General features: G+C 44.1%; 1 protein-coding gene across 1 annotated transcript in view; it reads left to right on the forward strand.

Moving 5' to 3' along the window:
* The window catches only part of GXYLT2 (glucoside xylosyltransferase 2), a 39531-nt gene that overhangs the window by 3691 nt on the left and 15796 nt on the right, over positions 1 to 20044 (forward strand). Inside the window, exons 2-4 of the mRNA XM_075938648.1 lie at positions 8850 to 9039; positions 9279 to 9410; positions 19713 to 19964. Coding sequence (XP_075794763.1) covers positions 8850 to 9039; positions 9279 to 9410; positions 19713 to 19964 — 574 coding nt within the window. The remainder of the gene's footprint in view (positions 1 to 8849; positions 9040 to 9278; positions 9411 to 19712; positions 19965 to 20044) is intronic.

The following is a 20044-nucleotide window of genomic DNA, read 5'->3' on the forward strand; positions in this document are numbered from 1 at the left end:
CTGCTCATCTGAAATGGAAGATTAAATCCTCTTAGCTGAATTGTTTTCAAAACGTTCCATTTTTCCTAGTATGGACAGAGCTTTTAGAAGGTGATAGTTTTACCCAGCCAAGGACAGCAGCAAATATCCCCACTTGTGCTGTTTTGCTTAAGTATGGTTTTGGGATTATCTTTGCATTAGTCTCTTAAAGATCAGCGTTGTTTGCAAATTCTGTTAAAATTTTCTCTATTGCAGTAGTTGGTGAAGGGCTTGGTCTTGCAAATACTGAACACTTTGAGTAATTTTCGGTGGGATTGATGATGTGAATGAGGGTTAGCCGACTCTGGTCCAGGAATGTAAAAGTCTGTTTCACATCTAAGGGAGGGGAAAACAAACAAACTAGGATTTATAATAAACCCATGTGGGGTTTTCCCCTTGGGAAATAGGACTGGAATATCTTAAAATGATTCTTGTCAATATATTTAGGCTTCCCCAAAGTGCTTGCTTTAAAGAAAGATGCTCTTTCTTTATATACTATATTATTATTAGTTTTTACAAATATCCTTTGTTTGACTCTTCATCAACCCAAACAGGAAATGTTCAAAAAAAAACCCACCCCACCCCACGTTGTGGGGATTTTTAAAAAAAAATTGCTGTTTTTCCCCCATCCTCAAATTTAGAAATGTGACATTTCAGCAACATGTTTAATATTAGGAAATATCAGTCACATCTAATGGTAAAAAAAATCATACAGGCAGTCCCCGGGTTACATGGATCCGACTTACATCGGATCCCTACTTACAAACGGGGTGAGGCAACCCCGCACTAGCTGCTTCCCCCCAGCAGACCAGGGAGACGCGAAGCTAGCGTCCCCCCCCAGCAGACCAGGGAGACGCGGAGCGGCTTTTCTCAGCAGACACCTCAGCTTGAGAATAAAGGACTGAGGGCAGTGAGGTGTGGTAGAATAAAACTGAGCTCTGGAGAAATGTTTGCTATAGTTTCCCCTACAATATGTACCAGTTCCGACTTACATACAAATTCAACTTAAGAACAAACCTACAGTCCCTATCTTGTACGTAACCTGGGGACTGCCTGTATTTTTAATTCACAAAATTTTTAGCCTCTCTAATATAATTTAAAATGTCAGTGAATGTATTTTAGTTCATCCACAGCTATTTTTTCAGTGCCAACACCCAGGAAAGAAGCTTATTAATGAATCACCAGTCCCTGTAAGATTTTCTTATAGGTCAACTCTCCAAGCATTGCCTAAATCTAACCCTATTTATATTGTGAAAGAGGATGAGATTAAAAAATGCCTCATGTTTTGAAGTATGACATCGTGTCCTATAGGAATGCTGCATGGACTCTACCTTCTTCCAAAAAATGTTGCAGCCTTGAATAGATTAGCAGTCTGTGTAAGGAGGCACAGATGCTTTGTTTTGTATGGATCTGGATTGATTCCAGGCAGCTTATGGACTGATTATGTTCAAGACTTTGGGTGTGACAAATGAAAAAATTAGATTTAATGTAAACCCCATGGAGTGGAAAGTGTACTCATGTGCATGGGACCTCAGTCTCTTGCCACTGTGTCTGTGCCCAGGAGACCATGAATATAAACAGTGTTAAAGTCAACAGGTAGACAACTGAGGTGGGGGTGAGGGGGTCGGTGATGCTGTATCCTTGAAGGGCCAGAACTGGACAGCATTTTTATACACTATTGGGTGTTAACAGAACTGGCTTAAATTTCTCTATCATAGATGTTGAATGTTTATGATATGCTTCGCGAGTGCTTGCCAGTATTTATATAATACTTATTGTAAGTACTCCTACTTAATATTAAAGCTGTCTATACTTGGACTAGTATGTAGTTAAGGCTGTTGATGACATATTAAAATCCGTCTTAGAGGGATACTGTGGGGAAGTTTCTGTTCTGAATTAATCCTTATCCGTTTCTTTTCTCCTGTCTTTCTTCCTGCTCCCCACTCTGCCTAAATCCACCTTCTTAAACTAGGTTTATTTATTGGGCTTAGTGAAAGATGATCAAGATTGCAGAAAGCTCCCATTTTATGTAATCACTTTCTGTCTTAATGTCCATCAAATATCATCAGCTTTAGACCTGTGTCATTCTAATATTTTAAAATTCAGTATTCTATTCATTTAAAAATGGAAAGAACATGATGAAATCCAGATGTGTAACAGCCATTAAAAAAACAACTTCTTCAGTGACCACTCAATCAGTTTACAGATAAATGAACACAAGTATGCAAACATAGGGAGGGTTTGTTACTAATTGATGATATAAAGCACTAGAAGTGTTTGAGATTCCCGTGAAGCAGGTGGCTGTTGTTGTTGTTATAAGCTCCATTTTACAGATGAGGAAACAGAGTCTTAAAGACTTGATGTGTTGCCCAAAGCCTCATAGAGAAAGTGTCAAAGATGGAATGCTTTGTTTGCAGTCCATTTCAGGTCATAACTAGTTATGCCTCTCTCTAACGAAACTATTTTAATATCTTAAACTGCTGATAGGATAAAACCAGAATTTTTCTTAGCTTCAGTAACTTCTTATGTCTCACTTAAACACATCCTGGAGCCTTTATGGAGGTTACCACAGGATTTCATAAATGTGTGTTCTTTGTTAAAATTATTTTAGGCATCTAATTTGCATCAGTCATCTTATTGACTGATGTAGCAGTTTCCAACCAGACAAAATGTCTGAAAACTCTCTGCTTCCAAATGCAATTGTGACAATTAGTGGTTAAACACTAGCCAAATATAAAACAAATTGGAGAAGACTTTATATAATAGCTGGATTCACTGAGTGTGGGCCCTGTACGAGACTGGGGCCCAGATGCAAAGTGGACCTCTCTTGTCCCAAAATAAAAGCTCTGTTTAGTGAGCTAACAGTGTATTTTTCCTCTTACTTAGTGTTACTCACCAAGCTTCTCTAAAAAGTAATTGTGTTGTGTCCATCACTAGTGGTTTTTCTACACAGAGACTAAGATTGCTACTACTGCTGTTAATGCATTTTCTTCTTTAGGTTAGCTAGAGACTTGTGCTTTTGTGTGGAATGTTCCAGGTTATATGCCAGATCTGTAGCCAAGGTAAATGGCTGAACCTGCAGTGAAGTTAATGGGATTATATCAGTGTTTCTCAACCTTTTTCTAGAAGTACCACTTTAAAAAAGTATTCCCAGTACCTAGTTTTCAGACACAAAATCTTTTTCTACTATGGAACACATTTGTTTAAACAAAAGCAGGTGATGAAATTTTTGGGTGTAAAAAGGACAAAAATAATAAAGCGCTGTAAAGCTTAAAACAAAAATTCAGATTTCTCCAAATTTCAGTTGTGTTGGCGTACCCCCCAGACTTCTCTCAAGTACCCCTAAGGGTACTTGTACCCCTGGTTGAGAAACATTGGGCTACATCAATTTACTCCAATTGAGGATCTGGCTTTGTATCTCTCTTTGCAATCCATAATGATATTTAAGAGCTGATTCTGTCCATTACTTGGTAACCTGATACTCCAGCAAAAGTAACCATATAGGGTGTGTCTAGAGTACATGGCTCTGTCGACGGAGCCATGTAAAGTAGTTTACTTGACATACTCAATGAAGCGGGGATTTAAATAATCCCCGCTTCATTAAAATAAAAATGGCTGCCGTGCTGTGCTGACAATCAGCTGATCCGGCACAGCGCAGCAGTCTAGATGCGGATCGGTTGACAAGGGAAGCCTTTGTCGACCGTTTCCTTATGCCTCGTGAAATGAGGTTTACAGGAAGTGCGCTGGCTGCTCACCTCCTAGAGCTCTGTGGCGTGCTGGGCGCGCTGTGGGAGGGGATGTCGGCTCTGGAGGAGGAGTGCAGCATGGGGTGAGTCGAGCGAAGGGTTTGGCCCCGGGGCAGGCGCCCGCGGGGGTTTGGCTGCGCCGCGGGAGGGGGTTGGCCCCGGGGCAGGCGCCCGCGGGGGTTTGGCTGTGCCGCAGGAGAGGGCTGGTGCGTGCAGAGGTTTGGCTGTGCCACGGGAGGGGGGTTTGGCCCCGGGGCAGGGTTTGGATGCGCTGCAGGAGGGGGGGTTGGTCCCGGGACAGGCACCCGCGGGGGTTTGACTGTGATGCAGGAGGAGGGTTTGGCCCCGGGACAGGCACGCACAGGGGGGTTTGGCTGCGCTGTGGGAGGCACGCTCCAGCCCTGGAGGGGGCACGCACCGTTTTCCCTCTGGGGAGGGGAGGTGGGAGAATCTTGGGAGGAGGTGGGTGCAGGGGCGTTTCTGTCCCCACTGCCCCCTTGTTCCCTCTCCCCACCCTCAGAAACCTGTCCCCACTGGCACCCTGTCCTCTGCCCTCCCGGCACCCTGTTCCCTCTCCCCGCTCCCCAGCCCCCTTTCTCTACTCCCCAGCCCCCTGTTCCCTCTCCCCACTCCCCAGCCTCAGAAACCTGTTCCCTGTCCCCTGCCCTCCCAGCACCCTGTTCCCTCTCCTCACTCCCCACTCCCCAGCCTCAGAAACCTGTTCCCACTGGCACCCTGTCCCCTGCCCTCCCAGCACCCTGTCCCCAGCTGCAGAACTCTGTCCCCACTGGCACCCTGTCCCCTGCCGAAGCACCCACTAGCACCCTTCCCCAGTACTATGTCCCCTGCTCCCACCAACACAGTTGGGGCCACAACAGTGAAACCTGCCCTGAGCCCCTCACATACCCCAACCTAAATGCCTGAACCCTCACATCCAGAAGTCTGTGGCTTACTTAGTACCCTAACCCTACATCTGACCCCAACACTGCCCGGCCTGGAGCCCCCTCCCCGAGCCAGTGTTCCCTTATCCACCTTCTCCTGCATCCAGATTTCCTCCCAGAGCTTGCACCTCTCACCCCTTCCCGCACCCAAATCCTTCATTCCCACCCCAGAGCCTACCCATCCTTTTTCAACCCAGGGAGGGTACAGCTAGACTGCAGGAGTTTTTCAGGATTTCGGAGATATCCCAGAAAACTCTTCTGCTTCTAGGGATGCATTTGTTCTTCCAATTCTTTTAGTGGAAGAGCAAACATGATCTTTCGGTCAACCCTATATTCCTCTTTCCACAAGGAATAAGGGGGCTTCCAAAAGAAGGGGTTTTTCTGACATTTGGTCCAGTCTAGACAGGCCAAATGTTGGAAAAACTTCTTCCTACAGAAGAATTGGGGAAAAAAGCAGCAGTATAAGGGTTGGGGATAGCAAGTGACGGAGAGGAGGAGAGGGGCTTCAAGGAAGGGGCGGGGCTTCAAGGAAGCGGTGGGGCGGGGTGGTAGATCTTGTCTTGTTCTGTCATTTAAAAAGTGATCTTGGGTGTAAAAAGGTCGGAGATCCACTGACTTAAGGTCTGCAACTCCAGCTACATAGAATACATAGCTGGAGTCGGTTTACTTTAAGCCGAGCTTGGCAGCATCCCCATAGGGGAGGCCAAAAGGAGCCAACAATCCTGTTGGCTTTCCTTACTCCTGGTAAGAGCAGGAGTACCAGATGCTGGCTGGGGTGCCCTCTGAGTTCGATTTAGTGAGACTTAACTAGACTCGCTAAATCAAACACCAGAAGATAGATTGCGGCAGTGGCAATCCTCCGCGGAGTGAAGATGTGTGAAGATGTGACCTGCATCACACAGGGCACAGAATTTTTCACAGCACTTTGTTATAAGTTTTAAGTGTAGACCAAGCCTAAAGACAACAGTCATACTAGGAGGACCAATAGGGAACCGCCTTTAGAGTGAACCCATTAAGGCTTTGCTGAACATAGGGAAGAAGACCTTTTTCACATGGCTTGGGAGGTTTCATTTTGAGATCGCTCTCTGCATTTGTGGCCAAGAATTGACATTGGTTAATGTCCAAAAAAACAAAACCAACCAACCAACAAAAAAACCAGGGCTTTGGGCATTGACACAGGGATTTGAAGAGTCCTAATGCAAGGTTAGAGCTTCTCCCTGCTCCCATTGAAGTCTAGTGGCCATAAGCTGTATCAAAGTAATGCACGTTTATATTCTACATATGGCTTGATTTAGAGACTCAATTAAGAGGGAGCATTAAAGAGATGGTTAGAAGGAGGGAGGGGGAAACAGGATCTGTACGAGGAGCCAATTACTCATTTTAATAATTCAGTGGTTTTTACACTAATAGTCTAGAAAGTAAATACCACTTCACATAAATGTGGTATTTCATTATTTATACACTGTTGAAATTGAGGCTTAATTATGACTAAAGACTTCTAAACCATTAATGCAACATGTTGCTTTGTGCAGTCTGTAAAATACTGGTGGTCTAAACTATAAGCAGATTATTCTGCAGTACTGGACAACAGCTCTCATGCTAGGTCATTATGACTATTATGTTAGTTTCTAGAAAGAGAGATTAATTAATTGCCATTTCTCTTTGTTATTTATTTAAGCCTACATTTTGTTTTGTTGGGAATATTAGCAATACTGATTAGTTGTGTGCAGGTCAGTTTGTTTCTATTGAGCTGGGACCAGACTAGGAAAGGAATTATTCCCTCCCTTCAACCATATATCACCTTTTCCTTTTGAACAACCACCCGGTGATACCTGTGATACTTATGGTATTTTTTTCTGTCAGCATGCAAATAGGACAAACCAACAGGAATACATTCTAGAAAGGGCTTTATTTCTGTACTAATAAAGACAAAAATTAAGGTCAGAGTTTTCAAACATGACGAGCCATTTTTGTGTGGCCAATTTGAGGTGCCTTACAAGCACTATATCAGAGTTGGGTACTTTGTTATAAAAGGGTCTGGTTTTTCAGAAAGTGTTGGAAACTCATTCTGTAAATACCAGACCCGTTGAAACTAAAGTGTCTCAAGTAGCGCAGCCAGAAATTTGAAGCATCTGAAATTACTATAGCTTGAACCTCTCTAATCCGGCAATATCTGTGGTCCGGCATGATTTTACTTAGTTGGATGTCCACTTATCATGGGTCTGGCCAAGTTTCTCATGGTCCCATAAAGTTTACTTACAGCCACCAGTCTTGGCTCTCAGTGTTCTGTGCTGTTATTTAGCTCTAATTTACTCCAAATGTCTTCTAAGAGCCCAGTAAGTAGTGAAAGCATTGGTAACGGAGCTAGATAATATCGTTTGGCTCCTATGGTTTGGCAAATTCTCTGGTTTGGCACTGGGCAGGTCTAGGGATATAATAGTGTAGTCGATTAACCAATAAGTAAAGCTTATAAGTTAATGCTATAGACTACACATGTTTCCTTTTCTTCCCCCACCAGCAAATTTTTTAGCAGGCTGGCCAGAAGCCCAGCTCAGTCCTGGCTTGCAACAATTCCAGGACCTCCCCCTGCTGTGGCTCTACATTTTAAGTGTATTAGGAGCCAGGCGGGCAAGCAACCCAACTCAGTTCTGGCTTGTGCCGGGTCCGGGAACTCAGAGGCGACAGGCAGCCAGTCTGTGAGGGGAGCTATTTTTTAAACTGGCTCCTCCTTATGTACCAGCTCCTGTCTGGCACCCCATGCTGCTGCCTTTGATACAGAGGCAGCAGCGCAGAGTTGCAGGGGACTCCTTAGGAGTGGGGCCTGAGCACACTGGCTGCCGGCCCCACCCCCCAGGACTATAGAATAGTCAACTAATTGATAAGAATTCATGAAGTTACTCGACGAGTCAGTTAATTGATATTTAACATCTCGAGTTGGGTCCCAAGGCTGCTAGACTAGAGAGGTTCAACCTGTAGTCACTTTTTAAATGGAGGTAATGGGCCCATCCCTTTTCTGACTGAAGTTAGTGACCCAGGATACAATGGGAATAAGATGAGGCATAATATGATGATTATAAAGGGTGCCTGAAAATGCCTTTTACCTGTCAATTTTGGATCTGTATGTTCCCCTTTTATGTACTAGTCAAACGTTCTACTGCAACTAAAAAAAAAAAAAAAATCTGGATGTGAAAGACACTCTACTCATTGACATAATGGACTTGATGGAGGTGGCCAGACTAGATCCATGGCAACCTGCAGCCGAGGAGAGTCCTTTGTGTGGCCCACAGGACATTTTGTTTACTGTTGCCCATACACAGGGTTGCCAGATTCTGCTTGTTTCTGTTCAGGTAGTTTTTTTTCCTGCCGATATTATTAAAGTGACAAACGCACAAAGCAAAGGCACGTGAAGTGAGGTGCATGCTGATTGCACACAACATTGACTGTGAATCATGCTCCCTGTGTAGCTAATCAAAGTGTTGCTGTAGTTTGTGCTGTGAACAGATACGGATTTTGTACCTGCTTTTGCAAAAATGATCCGCAGGTATCTGCAGACGTGGATACCCGCAGATATAGAGCGGATGTCTGGGGATTTGCAGGGCTGTCGCTATGGTTCAGTTGGCACATACTGCAAACCTAGGTACCTGTACCAAGTGCAGTTAGCAAAACTACCCTATCCTCAAAGACCATCTTGGTTATGACAATTGTGTGGCCCACTGAGATGGAGGAGGGCCACTCATGCGGCCTACTCGCTAACCTAGGTTGCCCATCACTGGACTAGATGATGATAATTGTTCCTGTTCGGCTGTAAAGTCACTGAATCTAGAATAAAAACCTCACTCTTCAAAAGCCAAAAGAGTGTGCTGTTAATTCAGGTTAACTTGAATGTATAGAGCTAGACATGAATGCAGACAGGAAGAGCCATCCAATCTTTTATAGCTAAAGAGACAGAAAATAACATATTTCTTCACGTTCTAATCTGATAGCATTTTTGACTGGAACCAGTGGTTCATGTTCAACATCCTGTTAACATTACTCTTGTAAATCCACCTCCAGGTAGATGTACAAAAAGCTTCCTCCATTCTCACTTCAGTGGAGTCTTTTTAATTTATATTTTATTTTGATACACACACACTTACTTTTTCAGAAGGCCTGGTGAACAGAAACACTTGAAAGATGTCCCATCTCTGCAATGGATGCACCTGGCAGTGGTGGCATGTGGTGACCGCCTAGAAGAGACCCTTATCATGCTGAAATCAGCAGTTCTGTTTAGCTACAGGAAGCTCAAGTTTCACATCTTTGCTGAAGATTCCTTGAAGCCTGAATTTGAGAAAAAGGTGAGTCTGCTTCTGTTTCATTTTTAAAAGTTAAAATGCAACGATTGTAGCCTGCATATCTCTGATAACAAATACGTGGCTACCAACAAGTTAATTAGCCTATAGCATTCTTTAAAAGAGCTTTTTCGCTAAACTTGGTCTTTATAAGCTTATCTTTTTAAAAATTGTTTGATTATTTAATAGTGTTGCAGAAAACAATTTGTCTGAATTTTAATCCTTCACCCCCCCATGTTTTTCAGTTAAGGGAATGGCCTCCCGCGTACACAAAGAAGTTTGACTACCAAGTCTACCCAATTGCCTTTTCAGTAGGAAATGCTCAGGAATGGAAAAAATTATTCAAGCCTTGTGCTGCCCAGCGCCTCTTTCTTCCGGTAAGGCACCTGGATTTCTGAATATGCAGCTTCAGGACAAGGCCTGCTGTGCCAGTAGGAGATTGGAAACATGTTCCCAGATGTAATTTCCTTTCTAGGACATCTTTATCTGTTCCTTTATCCACTTAAAAAACAATCTGAGCATTCCTCCCCCTGGCAAAGAGTGCATGCTGCTTGTCGGATGCCAGCTCCTTTTGTGTGTCAGTGCTGTTTGGCTATAGTACTGCACACTTTCCAAATGTCGCACTCCTTTAAAGATCCAGTCTGCAGTCCCCTTTTTCTTATTCCTAGGGGCCCCCTTTGAATGGAGGGCGGATGATTTTAGGACTCCTCCTCCCTTGCAAACCCATTCTGTACCCAGGAGGCATTTCTCTCAGGGCTGTTCCTAGCAAATGCAATTCCGCAGCTCAGAAAAATGTGATGCCATGTGAGACTCAAAATTGTGGCATGTAAAAAGCCCATCTGTTAGCTCCTCCAGTGTCTGTGCATGGCGCATTGGCACCCTCGTGCTTCACTGGTACTGCCAACCGTTCTGTTTGGTAAATAACAGTTAGGAGGGAGGCTTACAAAGGTGCCTGATTCCCATGGAAAGTCAGTGACAGACCGGAGGGAATGGTGGGGCTAGAGGCAGACAGAGCTGGGGGCCTCAGTGAAGGGTGTACAGACGAGGTGTGCAGGCCAGCCATGCTAGTAGCGGTAGCGCGACTTTCCTATGCTGCCCACTGCACAGATGCAGAGCTTGCCTTCTCATAGATAGAGCTTTGACTTTGTACGAGTCCCGCAGCTAAACCCCACCACAAACCAGGAAAATGGACCCTGAGCTCAGGGGTGGCGCGCCTAAGACCTGGGGGCCGGTTGTGGTCCCAGGCTTGCTTGGATCCAGCCCCTGAGGCTCAGGGCAGTCCCCCAGCACTGGGGAGCCCATGCTGGAGTTCCAGCCCTTCCTCTGCTCCCCTTCTCCCCCCGGTGGGGCTGGAGAACACAAAATCTACTAGCCTGGGCTCCACTAGGCTCTGGTGTATGAGCGGAATGTGGGGAGCATCTTTCTGCTTCTCAGTCGGGGGCCACATCAGTGCATCTGTGTGTTGTTTTGTTTTTGCTACTCACTTGTATGTGACCCCCGACAGATTTTTTTCCTGTGGTTCAGCGGCCCTCGACCCCACCCCTGCTTTAACTTAGTTCATGGAACAGCACTTTCGTTCTGAGCATAACTCAATTTAAGAAGAGCCTTGCTGTAAATGTGCCTGATCCTCCGATTCCTTGCACTTCTGTAATGCCACCTGGATTGAGGCTTGTTGGGCACAGAGACTGCTCATTGACTACTGGTCCTTGTACGTCCTTCTGGTGATGGACAAAGGTCAGGTGTCCATGTTGATGCTATTAGGGCTGTCAGCAGCGTTCACCTGCTTCTGCTACAAGGTGATTGTGGAACCTGCATGCCCTGCCAGGGACAGGGGGAGTTGTTCTCGAGTAGTTGTGTTCTTTGAGAAGATGGAGAGGGGAGTATTGGACAACTATTGTTAGCTCCAAGGGCTGGCTTGTGTAGGGTGCCCTGAGGTGCTGTCATGATTGCTGTACAGAGGAGGCGAGATGATTGAGTGCCCTGCCTCCGGTGTCTCTTTCCTCAGAGCAAATCAGTTTGGTTTTTCAGCTTTGCTTGTGTCTGGCTGAAACTGGGGCTTGGATGAGAGCGAGGTGGCTGAGCACCATTGGGACTGAAGCTAAGGTGATGATGGTGAACTTGGGGGAAAAGAAGTGGTGGAAATAGCTGGGATGGTGAGCGACCCTTCGGTTGAGGGAGCACACTTACCTTTTGTTACTCTCGCTATCTGGAGTCTTACTGGACCCTGAGCTCTTTCTGGGTAACCAGGGTGGTAGTTAAAGCTTTCTTCCTATATGCTCAGCTACAGGGTTCCAGCCCTTCCTTGTGAGTACCCATTCCTAACTTTGTCCCTTGGTGCTGAATCACTGCAGCACATGCTCTGTTTGCCCATACGAAAACTGGCTGAGACAATTCAGCTAGTGCAGAAAGCAAATATTTCACTGAAGAATATTGCACCTGTGATACAGAGGTTACACCAGCTCCTAGTTTGTGTCATTGCGGAGTTCAAGGTGTTTGCTTTACACCCAGGAAGCTCCTCCTGGTTTGTCCCTTGACTGTCTAAGGCCATGTCTTCTCTTGCTGCGCTGGAGATCAGTCTTCTGGTGTTCAGTTTAGCAGGTCTAGTTAAGATGGCTTGGAAAGGCGCATGTGCCTAAGGGACAGGGACCATGTGTTTGTACCGCATCTAACACAGCCAGGGCCTTGTCCAGGACAAGGACTGCTATGGGAAATAATAACAACTACAAGCACCTGCTTTTCTAATGAGCAAGGCGCTGCTGAGATGGAGCCCTGTTTGTGTGAGCAATTTACAGACATCTGAGTGAAAACATACAATGTGTCTTGGATACACGGAGGCTATATCCCATTCCAAGAGCTGGGGTGGTCCTTTCTAGTTGCTGCATGGAGCTGCCAGAAACACTAAAAATATACAGAGCATTTAAGGAAGATTTTCGTCTTAACAATAGCTACATTTCTGCAGAATCTTCCATCCCAAATTCTCCCAGCACTTCACACAAATAAACCTGTGAGGTAGATTAGTATCATCTCCGTTTCACAGGTAACTAATCTGAGTCTGTTGAATGGCCATGTAGTGGGATCAGGAGCAGAACTGACAATAGACTCCAGGGCAGGGGTCTGCAGCCTGTGGCTCTTGAGCCAAATAGGGCTCTGTATGGAACCAAATATGGTTCTTTTGTCATTCCCAAAATGCCTGCAACTTTTTAAATTAAAATGAAAAAATAATTCAAAATTTTAAAAATGCGTAATTACTCATGTCCTTTGAATGTGTGCATGAGCCTGAATTTGACCAGTGATGATGTAAGCGTCAAAGAAATGTATGAAAGATGCAGCAGCAGAAGTCCCATTAAACTGAGTCTGTGACAACAGTGTTTCATTGATGCTGTTGTTAATCATCCTGTCAATTATCAATAATATTAAGTTGCATATTTTCAGTCATGCAAATGGGCATTCTGATACTGGCTCTTTGTTGACCACTTGTTCTGAATTTTGATGTAGTTTGGCTCTTTGGTTTGAAAAGGTTGCCGACCCCTGCTCTAAGGCATGGTTCTGAGGAGTGTTTTTGGATCTATTGTAAGTGGAGATAGCTCAGTGTAATTGACGTCCATTAAGATAGCTGTGGGTGCTAATGTCGATATTTCCCAAACCTGTAATCCTGGTACTGGGCCAGCTGGACAACATGCAGGAGTATGGACTCACTGGCCAGTTTGAATCAGTCTGCCACACTGTCTCTCTTGGCACTGGCATATGCATACCTGCCAGCATGTTATGACTTGCCAACCTTGCTAATGTAGGGAGAATCCACAGAGACAGAAGTTGTGGAATCAAATTACAGATAATTGAGTGTTTAACGGAAGTGTCAAGTTAAATATAGCAAGCTCTGGAGAGAACTCTCAAAAGATTTATTAGCAGAATGCTTCGCAGCTGCAAAAAACATTGAGATGATACTCTTCGCAACTGTAAATGGCTTGTAGGAGGAAGGAAGGGGACAAGGAAAAGCAGGAATCCCATATTTCCAGTTGGTCCTGTTCAAAAGTCACATAAATGGGAGGATGTGATAGACTTCCTTTGTCTTAAAACTTGTCTGGAGACTTGTTTGTTAGCATCGAGTACATCTGCTATTGACAAAGAGACGTTAAAAGCTGGGATTTTCAAAAGCAACTCAGTGAGATAAGCAAAGCATCCAGTGAGAAGGGAGCAACTGTCTCCCTTAGCAGCATATGGAAATCTCACCCTAGCAGAGCTCCAAGGTAATTGTAAATATTGCATGTGACTTGATCACGGGCAGCACCAGAGCTGCTCAAACCAAATTCCCTCCTTGGTTTGACCCCATTGACTGCAGTGAGGTTATGTGAGGGACTCATTTGGCCAAGTTATGCTAGAAGTTAAATTGCTGTGCCGAAAGCCAAATCAAACGCACGTCCAGGAAGAGATGTGATCTAATCACACTGAGCTCTGCAGCTTAAAGATGAAAAAGAAAAGTGCTAATAGCTTAGAATAGGGGGTGGGGAGGGCCCTTAAATTTTGGTGCATGGTCACAGGCTGGCTCTACCCCTTGGACTAGCCTCTCCCCAGAATTGTCTGGGGCTGGAGACTTTGAATTAAAAATACAGCAAAGGGCTCGCGGCTCATGGCCCCGTCACTACGATAGAATCATAGATTCCTAGGACTGGAAGGGACCTCAAGAGGTCATCGAGTCCAGTCCCCTGCCCACATGGCAGGACCAAATACTGTCTAGACCATCCCTGATAGACAGTTATCTAACCTACTCTTAAATATCTCCAGAGATGGGGATTCCACAACCTCCCTGGACAATTTATTCCAGTGTTTAACCACCCTGACAACTAGGAACTTTTTCCTAATGTCCAACCTAAACCTCCCTAGCTGCAGTTTAAGCCCATTGCTTCTTGTTCTATCCCCAGAGGCCAAGATAAACAAGTTTTCTCCCTCCTCCTTATGACACCCTTTTAGATCCCTGAAAACTGCTATCATGTCCCCCCTCAGTCTTCTCTTTTCTAAACTAAACAAATCCAATTCCTTCAGCCTTCCCTCATAGGTCATGTTCTCTAGACCTTTAATCATTCTCATTGCTCTTCTCTGGACCCTCTCCAATTTTTCCACATCTTTCTTGAAATGTGGTTCCCAGAACTGGACACAATACTCCAATTGAGGCCTAATCAGCGCAGAATAGAGGGGAAGAATGACTTCTCGTGTCTTGCTTACAACACACCTGTTAATACATCCCAGAATTATGTTTGCTTTCTTTGCAACAGCATCACACTGCTGACTCATATTTAACTTGTGGTCCACTATAACCCCTAGATCCCCTTCTGCCGTACTCCTTCCCAGACCGTTGCTTCCCGTTCTGTATGTGTGAAACTGATTGTTCCTTCCTAAGTGGAGCACTTTGCATTTGTCTTTATTAAACTTCATCCTATTTACCTCAGACCATTTCTCCAATTTGTCCAGGTCATTTTGAATTATGACCCTATCCTCTAGATTAGTCGCAATCCCTCCCAGCTTGGTATCATCTGCAAATTTAATAAGCGTACTTTCTATACCAATATCTAAATCGTTGATGAATATACTGAACAGAGCCGGTCCCAAAACAGACCCCTGCGGAACCCCACTTGTTATGCCTTTCTAGCAGGATTGTGAACCATTAATAACTACTCTCTGAGTACAGTTATCCAGCCAGGTATGCACCCACCTTATAGTAGCCCCATCTAAGTTGTATTTACCTAGTTTATTGATAAGAAGATCATGCAAGACCGTATCAAACGCCTTACTACAGTCTAGGTATACCACATCCACTGCTTCTCCCTTATCCACAGGACTCGTTATCCTATTAAAGAAAGCTATCAGATTGGTTTGACATGATGCTAGCTGTTCCCTATCACGTTGCCACTTTCCAAGTGTTTACAGATGATTTCCTTAATTACTTGCTCCATTATCTTCCCTGGCATAGAAGTTAAACTAACTGGTCTGCAGTTTCCTGGGTTGTTCTTATTTCCCTTTTTATAGATGCCCTATATTTGCCCTTTTCCAGTCCTCTGGAATCTCTCCTGTCTCCCATGATTTTCCATAGATGATAGCTAGAGGGCTCAGATACCTCCTCTATCAGCTCCTTGAGTATTCTAGGATGCATTTCATCAAGCCCTGGTGACGTGCAGGCATCTAACTTTTCTAGGTCATTTTTAACTTGTTCTTTTTTTATTTTGCCTTCTAAAATTACCCCCTTCCCACTAGCATTCACTATGTTAGGCGTTCCTACAGACTTCTCGGTGAAGACCGAAACAAAAGTCATTGAGCATCTCTGCCGTTTCCAAGTTTCCTGTTACTGTTTCTCCCTCTTCACTGACCAGTGGGCCTACCCTCTCCTTGGTCTTCCTCTTGCTTCTAATATATTTATAAAAAGTCTTCTTGTTTCCCTTTATTCCAGTAGCTAGTTTGAGCTCATTCTGTGCCTTTGCCTTTTTAATCTTGCCCCTGCATTCCCGTGCTGTTTGCCTATATTCATTCTTTGTAATTTGTCCTACTTTCCATTTTTTATATGACTCCTTTTTTATTTTTAGATCATTCAAGATCTCGTCATTGCCTGGTAGCCTCCTGGGGTTGCTGTGGCTATTGAAAAGGCTCACGGCTCTGGCCCCTCCTGCAGTAACGCTGCAACTGGGAGCTGGGAGCCATTTAAATATGAGCTTGCTGCCTGAGCCACCTCCTGGAAACTTGGTTTCATGGGCAGCAGGATATAAATAGAGAGTGGCCAGATGTAGTCTCAGGGCCGGATCAAAGTGTTAGGTGGACCAGATTTGGCCCTCTAGGCTGCATCTTGCTTAGTCCTGGCTTAGAACAAATAGTGCCTCCTTTCAGCCTGCTAGGAAGATTTTTGAAGGAGACCAATGAGTGAGTTACGCAGGTCCTTAAAACTCTTTTTTCCCATGCTGCCTACAAAAACTTGACTGTGGTTGCCCAGTGGTGTGCTGAGACCACTGCCTGTTATGCTAATATTCATTGTTTCCTTGCACTCCCCTGTTTGTCTGGGTCCATCTGTTAGCTCTTGTCTTATACTTAAGCCTTGCCTGCACTTAAAATTTAGGTCAACATAGCTTCTTCAATTGGAAGGAGGTTGAAAAATCCAACTGCCTGCTGACATAATCTCCAGAGTAGAAACAGGTAGGTGCTTCCGTCAATGTAGCTGCTATTGCTTGGAGGTGGTGTTCGTACATCCACGGAAAAACACCTTCCTTGGGTGTAGGTTGCATCTTCACTACTGGATTATGCCAGCATGGCTGTGGTGCCATATCTGTGCCAGTGTGGCTGCCGTACTGTAGACAAGGCTTCATTTTGTAAGCTCTTTAGGACAAGGACTGTGTTTGTACAGCTCCTAGCACAACAGGGTTCCGAGCCCCGAGCAGAGTTTGTAATAGGGATGTAAAATCCTGTTTAAAAAGTTAACTGGGATCCTGTGGGTGGGAACTACTCCAGCCAGGCCAGGCCATCGGTCAATCAGTTACCCCAGTAAGCATGCCACTAAGGCAAATCAGTTAACTGTATAACCCTTTACATCCCTAGTTTCTAAGTGCTATGATAACTCTAATAATAATAATAGACTCGACTACAGTGTGCTGCCAGGGAAGGGATTTTTAGCCAGCTGCCAGGGAAAGGATTTTCAGCTTATCTTCATTTAGCTTCCTCCAGATCTAGCAAGAGAAACTCAAGGCCCAGTTCTCTATCTGTCCTCAGGAGCCCTGACTCCCAGTCTAAACCAGTGTTTCCCAATTTTATTTGGCTACGGAACCCTTCTTCAGATTGAAAAAATTTCAAGGAACCCCTGGGGTTGTCAGGGTAAAATTTGTCGAGCAAAAAAAAAAAAAAGACCGGAGTCCTGCTGCAAATTGTTGAGCAAAAAAAAGTCTGTCTCTTTAAGAGGGGGCGGGGGAGTGCCCAGTTCTTGTGGAACTCCAGGGTTCTAAACCAAGCTCCTGCCTCTCTAATCTATAGCTTTGGACTAATAATAGTATATGGTTTCATTGCCATCTCCCTGTCACTGGTTGTGTTGTCTGGTAACAACCAGTGCCCCAATATTCTGCACCACTCAGATATTGTGTATGCCATTATCTACAGCAGGGCTACTCAACTTTGGAAGCCCCGGGGGCCACAATGATACTCACAGCACATGCCGAGGGCCGCAACTTAAGTGTGGTTGCATATGTAAGAAAATATGTATGCAAATAGCTTCTTTCACACTGACAGGCGTGAATGAAAAGAGTAAGGCAAGACTATACAACACACCGGTCCCATTTAAGTCAGTCCTGCTGATACTAATAAAATGCAATATTTACCCGATTTCCACCCATATGACAGCACTTTTAATGAGCAATGACAGTCCAGAAATTTAACTGCTAAAATGCATCTCAACTGAAGACCATTATATTGACTCCTTTTTTGTTTTGGTGCCCACCTATGGGCCATGTGTTGATCCCCGTGTAAACCCAAACTGCACCACGGGCCACAAACAAACGGGCCACATGTTGAGTAGCCCTGATCTACAGTTAGAGCCGAATGTATTATTCAATAGCCAAGTGAGTAATTCTCTGCGTGAAGCCCTCATTAGAGATATTCTTTTTCACTCTAAATAGTACAGGCATCTCTTTTACTTATCAGGCTGGGCAGGAAGAATGTGCGTTGGTGTTGTCAGAATGGGGTGAGGCTTTCATTAGGCTAAATATTGATCCAAATCCCAAAGCCCTGAGTAAGGAGAAAATGGCATTTAAGGAGTTATTCCACTTTTAACAGAACCCTATTGAGCATGCTCAGAAGTCGTTGGGTTTTTTTGGGTCACTTGTCACGTTAATATTAATAACTCAGTTTATCCCATGGTTGCAAGGCAAGGGGGGTGGGGGGGAAACCTCAATGAGCATTGTGTAAAAATTCAGCTGGGCTTTGAGTAATTGAGTAAGGAGGGAAATGTGGCTGCTGTGTCTGATTGTTTGTCTTCTTCCCCAACCTGACTGCTATCAATGGCTGAACGGAAGTGCCAAACAAACAAAATTTGGGTGAGACCAAGGCTAACAAGTGTCAGCCCTTCAGCTTTTTGGATAGTTTTGGCAAATTAAAAAGTAGCATGGGAAGGTTATAATGACAACTGATTTTCAACTTTGACTTATAGCATTTACTATTTAGCAAACAGCATAATGAATAGCTGACTGTCTCTCTGGCTACATCTAAACTACACCCTTCTGTTGGCACAAGGATGTAAATGAAGCTCTTCAAAAGCGCAAATGAAGCGGGGATTTAAATATCCTGCGCTTCATTTGCAAAATTGCGTCATGGCACTGTTTCGAACAAACGCCATTTCAAAACTGAAAGAGCAGTTTAGACACGTTTTTTTTCGACAATGGGGTGATTTTTTGAAAGAGTACAGGATCAGGAGTACAGGATCTTTCAAAAAATTGCCCCATTGTCCAAAAAAAGCATCTAAACTGTGGTTTCAGTTTCAAAATGGCGCCTGTTTGAAACGGGATATTTAAATCCCCGCTTCATTTGCACTTTCAAAGTGCTTCATTTACATCCCTCTGCCAACAGAGGGGTGTAGTTTAGACACACCCTCTGATGGAACCATCAAAGGAATGTTCACACTGTTAAAGTTCTGTATTCTCTTCCTGGTAAAATTATCAGTGAATGTGTAAGTAAATGGAGTTCCACAAGAGGGCATATTGCAAGCAAGAATAGACTAGATATGCTGGGCCTGATTCTATTCTCCCTTATGCCAGCTTTCCCCCTGTGTAACTGAATTGACGGCCATAACTCCTGACTTACACTGTGGCAACCGAGATGAGTTTCTGGCCCACCACTTGCTTTTTAAGACTTCTTTCATTTGGCTGGTTGCATGTTTTCCTAAAAGGCAAAGAATTAAAAACTCTTTAGTGCAGGTGATCTACAGTTAATGTTTTTACATTTAAATTGCATGAAAGCATATGGCTTTCGTTCATGTCAGTAAGTGGGTATGATTTGCCCAATGAGGGAGCTGAGAGCTGTAACAGGAAAAATAGGCAATGGACAGGAGTAAGGAAACATGAATCACTGGGGTCCATTATAGCCAATCTGGGATCTAGGTTTGGCTGTCTGGCTAGACTCCTATCCCTGTTGTGGTACATACTGTGGTTTTATATAGATAGATGGTTGTAAAATGGTTTCTTTTTTTTTATAATTGTTTTCCAAAACGTTTGCCTTATGACATGCCTAAATTACATACCTACATTTTGCAAATGGGCAACTGGTAGTAAATGCACAAGCAATTGGTCTTCGGAAAAACTAGCGAAGTTAAACTAGTGCAGAGGTAAGTGTTTTATTCGTAAAATCAATATGAAATAAGCTTTGTGGATTAGATCTCAAGTTTTTATGACAGCGAAGTGGATTATTGTTTTGTGTGAAGACTGGCCTTTGATTATTGCACTTTGCCCTAGCTATTTGTCATGCTGGTTGCTTTTTTTTTTTTTTTTTTTTTTAAATCTACCTACTCTCTGTGACTCCCACAGCAGTTGGCAATGTCAGTCTTTTGCACGAGTGCATAATTTAAAATACAAGTAATTCTTGAGAAGGAATCAATTTCCTTTTTTCTCTCTGTCTGGTTTCTTTTCCCATCTTCCCTTACTCCCCCACCTTGTAACCCCCTAAAGGTGATTTTGAAGGATGTGGATTCTCTTCTTTATGTGGACACTGACGTTCTCTTCCTGAGGCCCATTGATGACATCTGGAGCTTTCTGAAAGAGTTCAACTCCACACAGCTGGCTGCAATGGCCCCAGAGCATGAAATACCAAAGATTGGCTGGTATAGTCGATTTGCTCGCCACCCTTACTATGGAACAACTGGAGTCAATTCCGGAGTCATGCTGATGAATTTAACCCGGATAAGAAACACAAAGTTCAAGGTGAAAACTCTTTAGGGGCACCTATGCTTGCATAAATCAACTTGTATAGTATGGAATTAAAGGATGCTGGACACACTTTG

The sequence above is a fragment of the Pelodiscus sinensis genome, chromosome 11 (genome assembly GCF_049634645.1).
Source record: "Pelodiscus sinensis isolate JC-2024 chromosome 11, ASM4963464v1, whole genome shotgun sequence".
Classification (NCBI taxonomy): Eukaryota; Metazoa; Chordata; order Testudines; family Trionychidae; genus Pelodiscus; species Pelodiscus sinensis.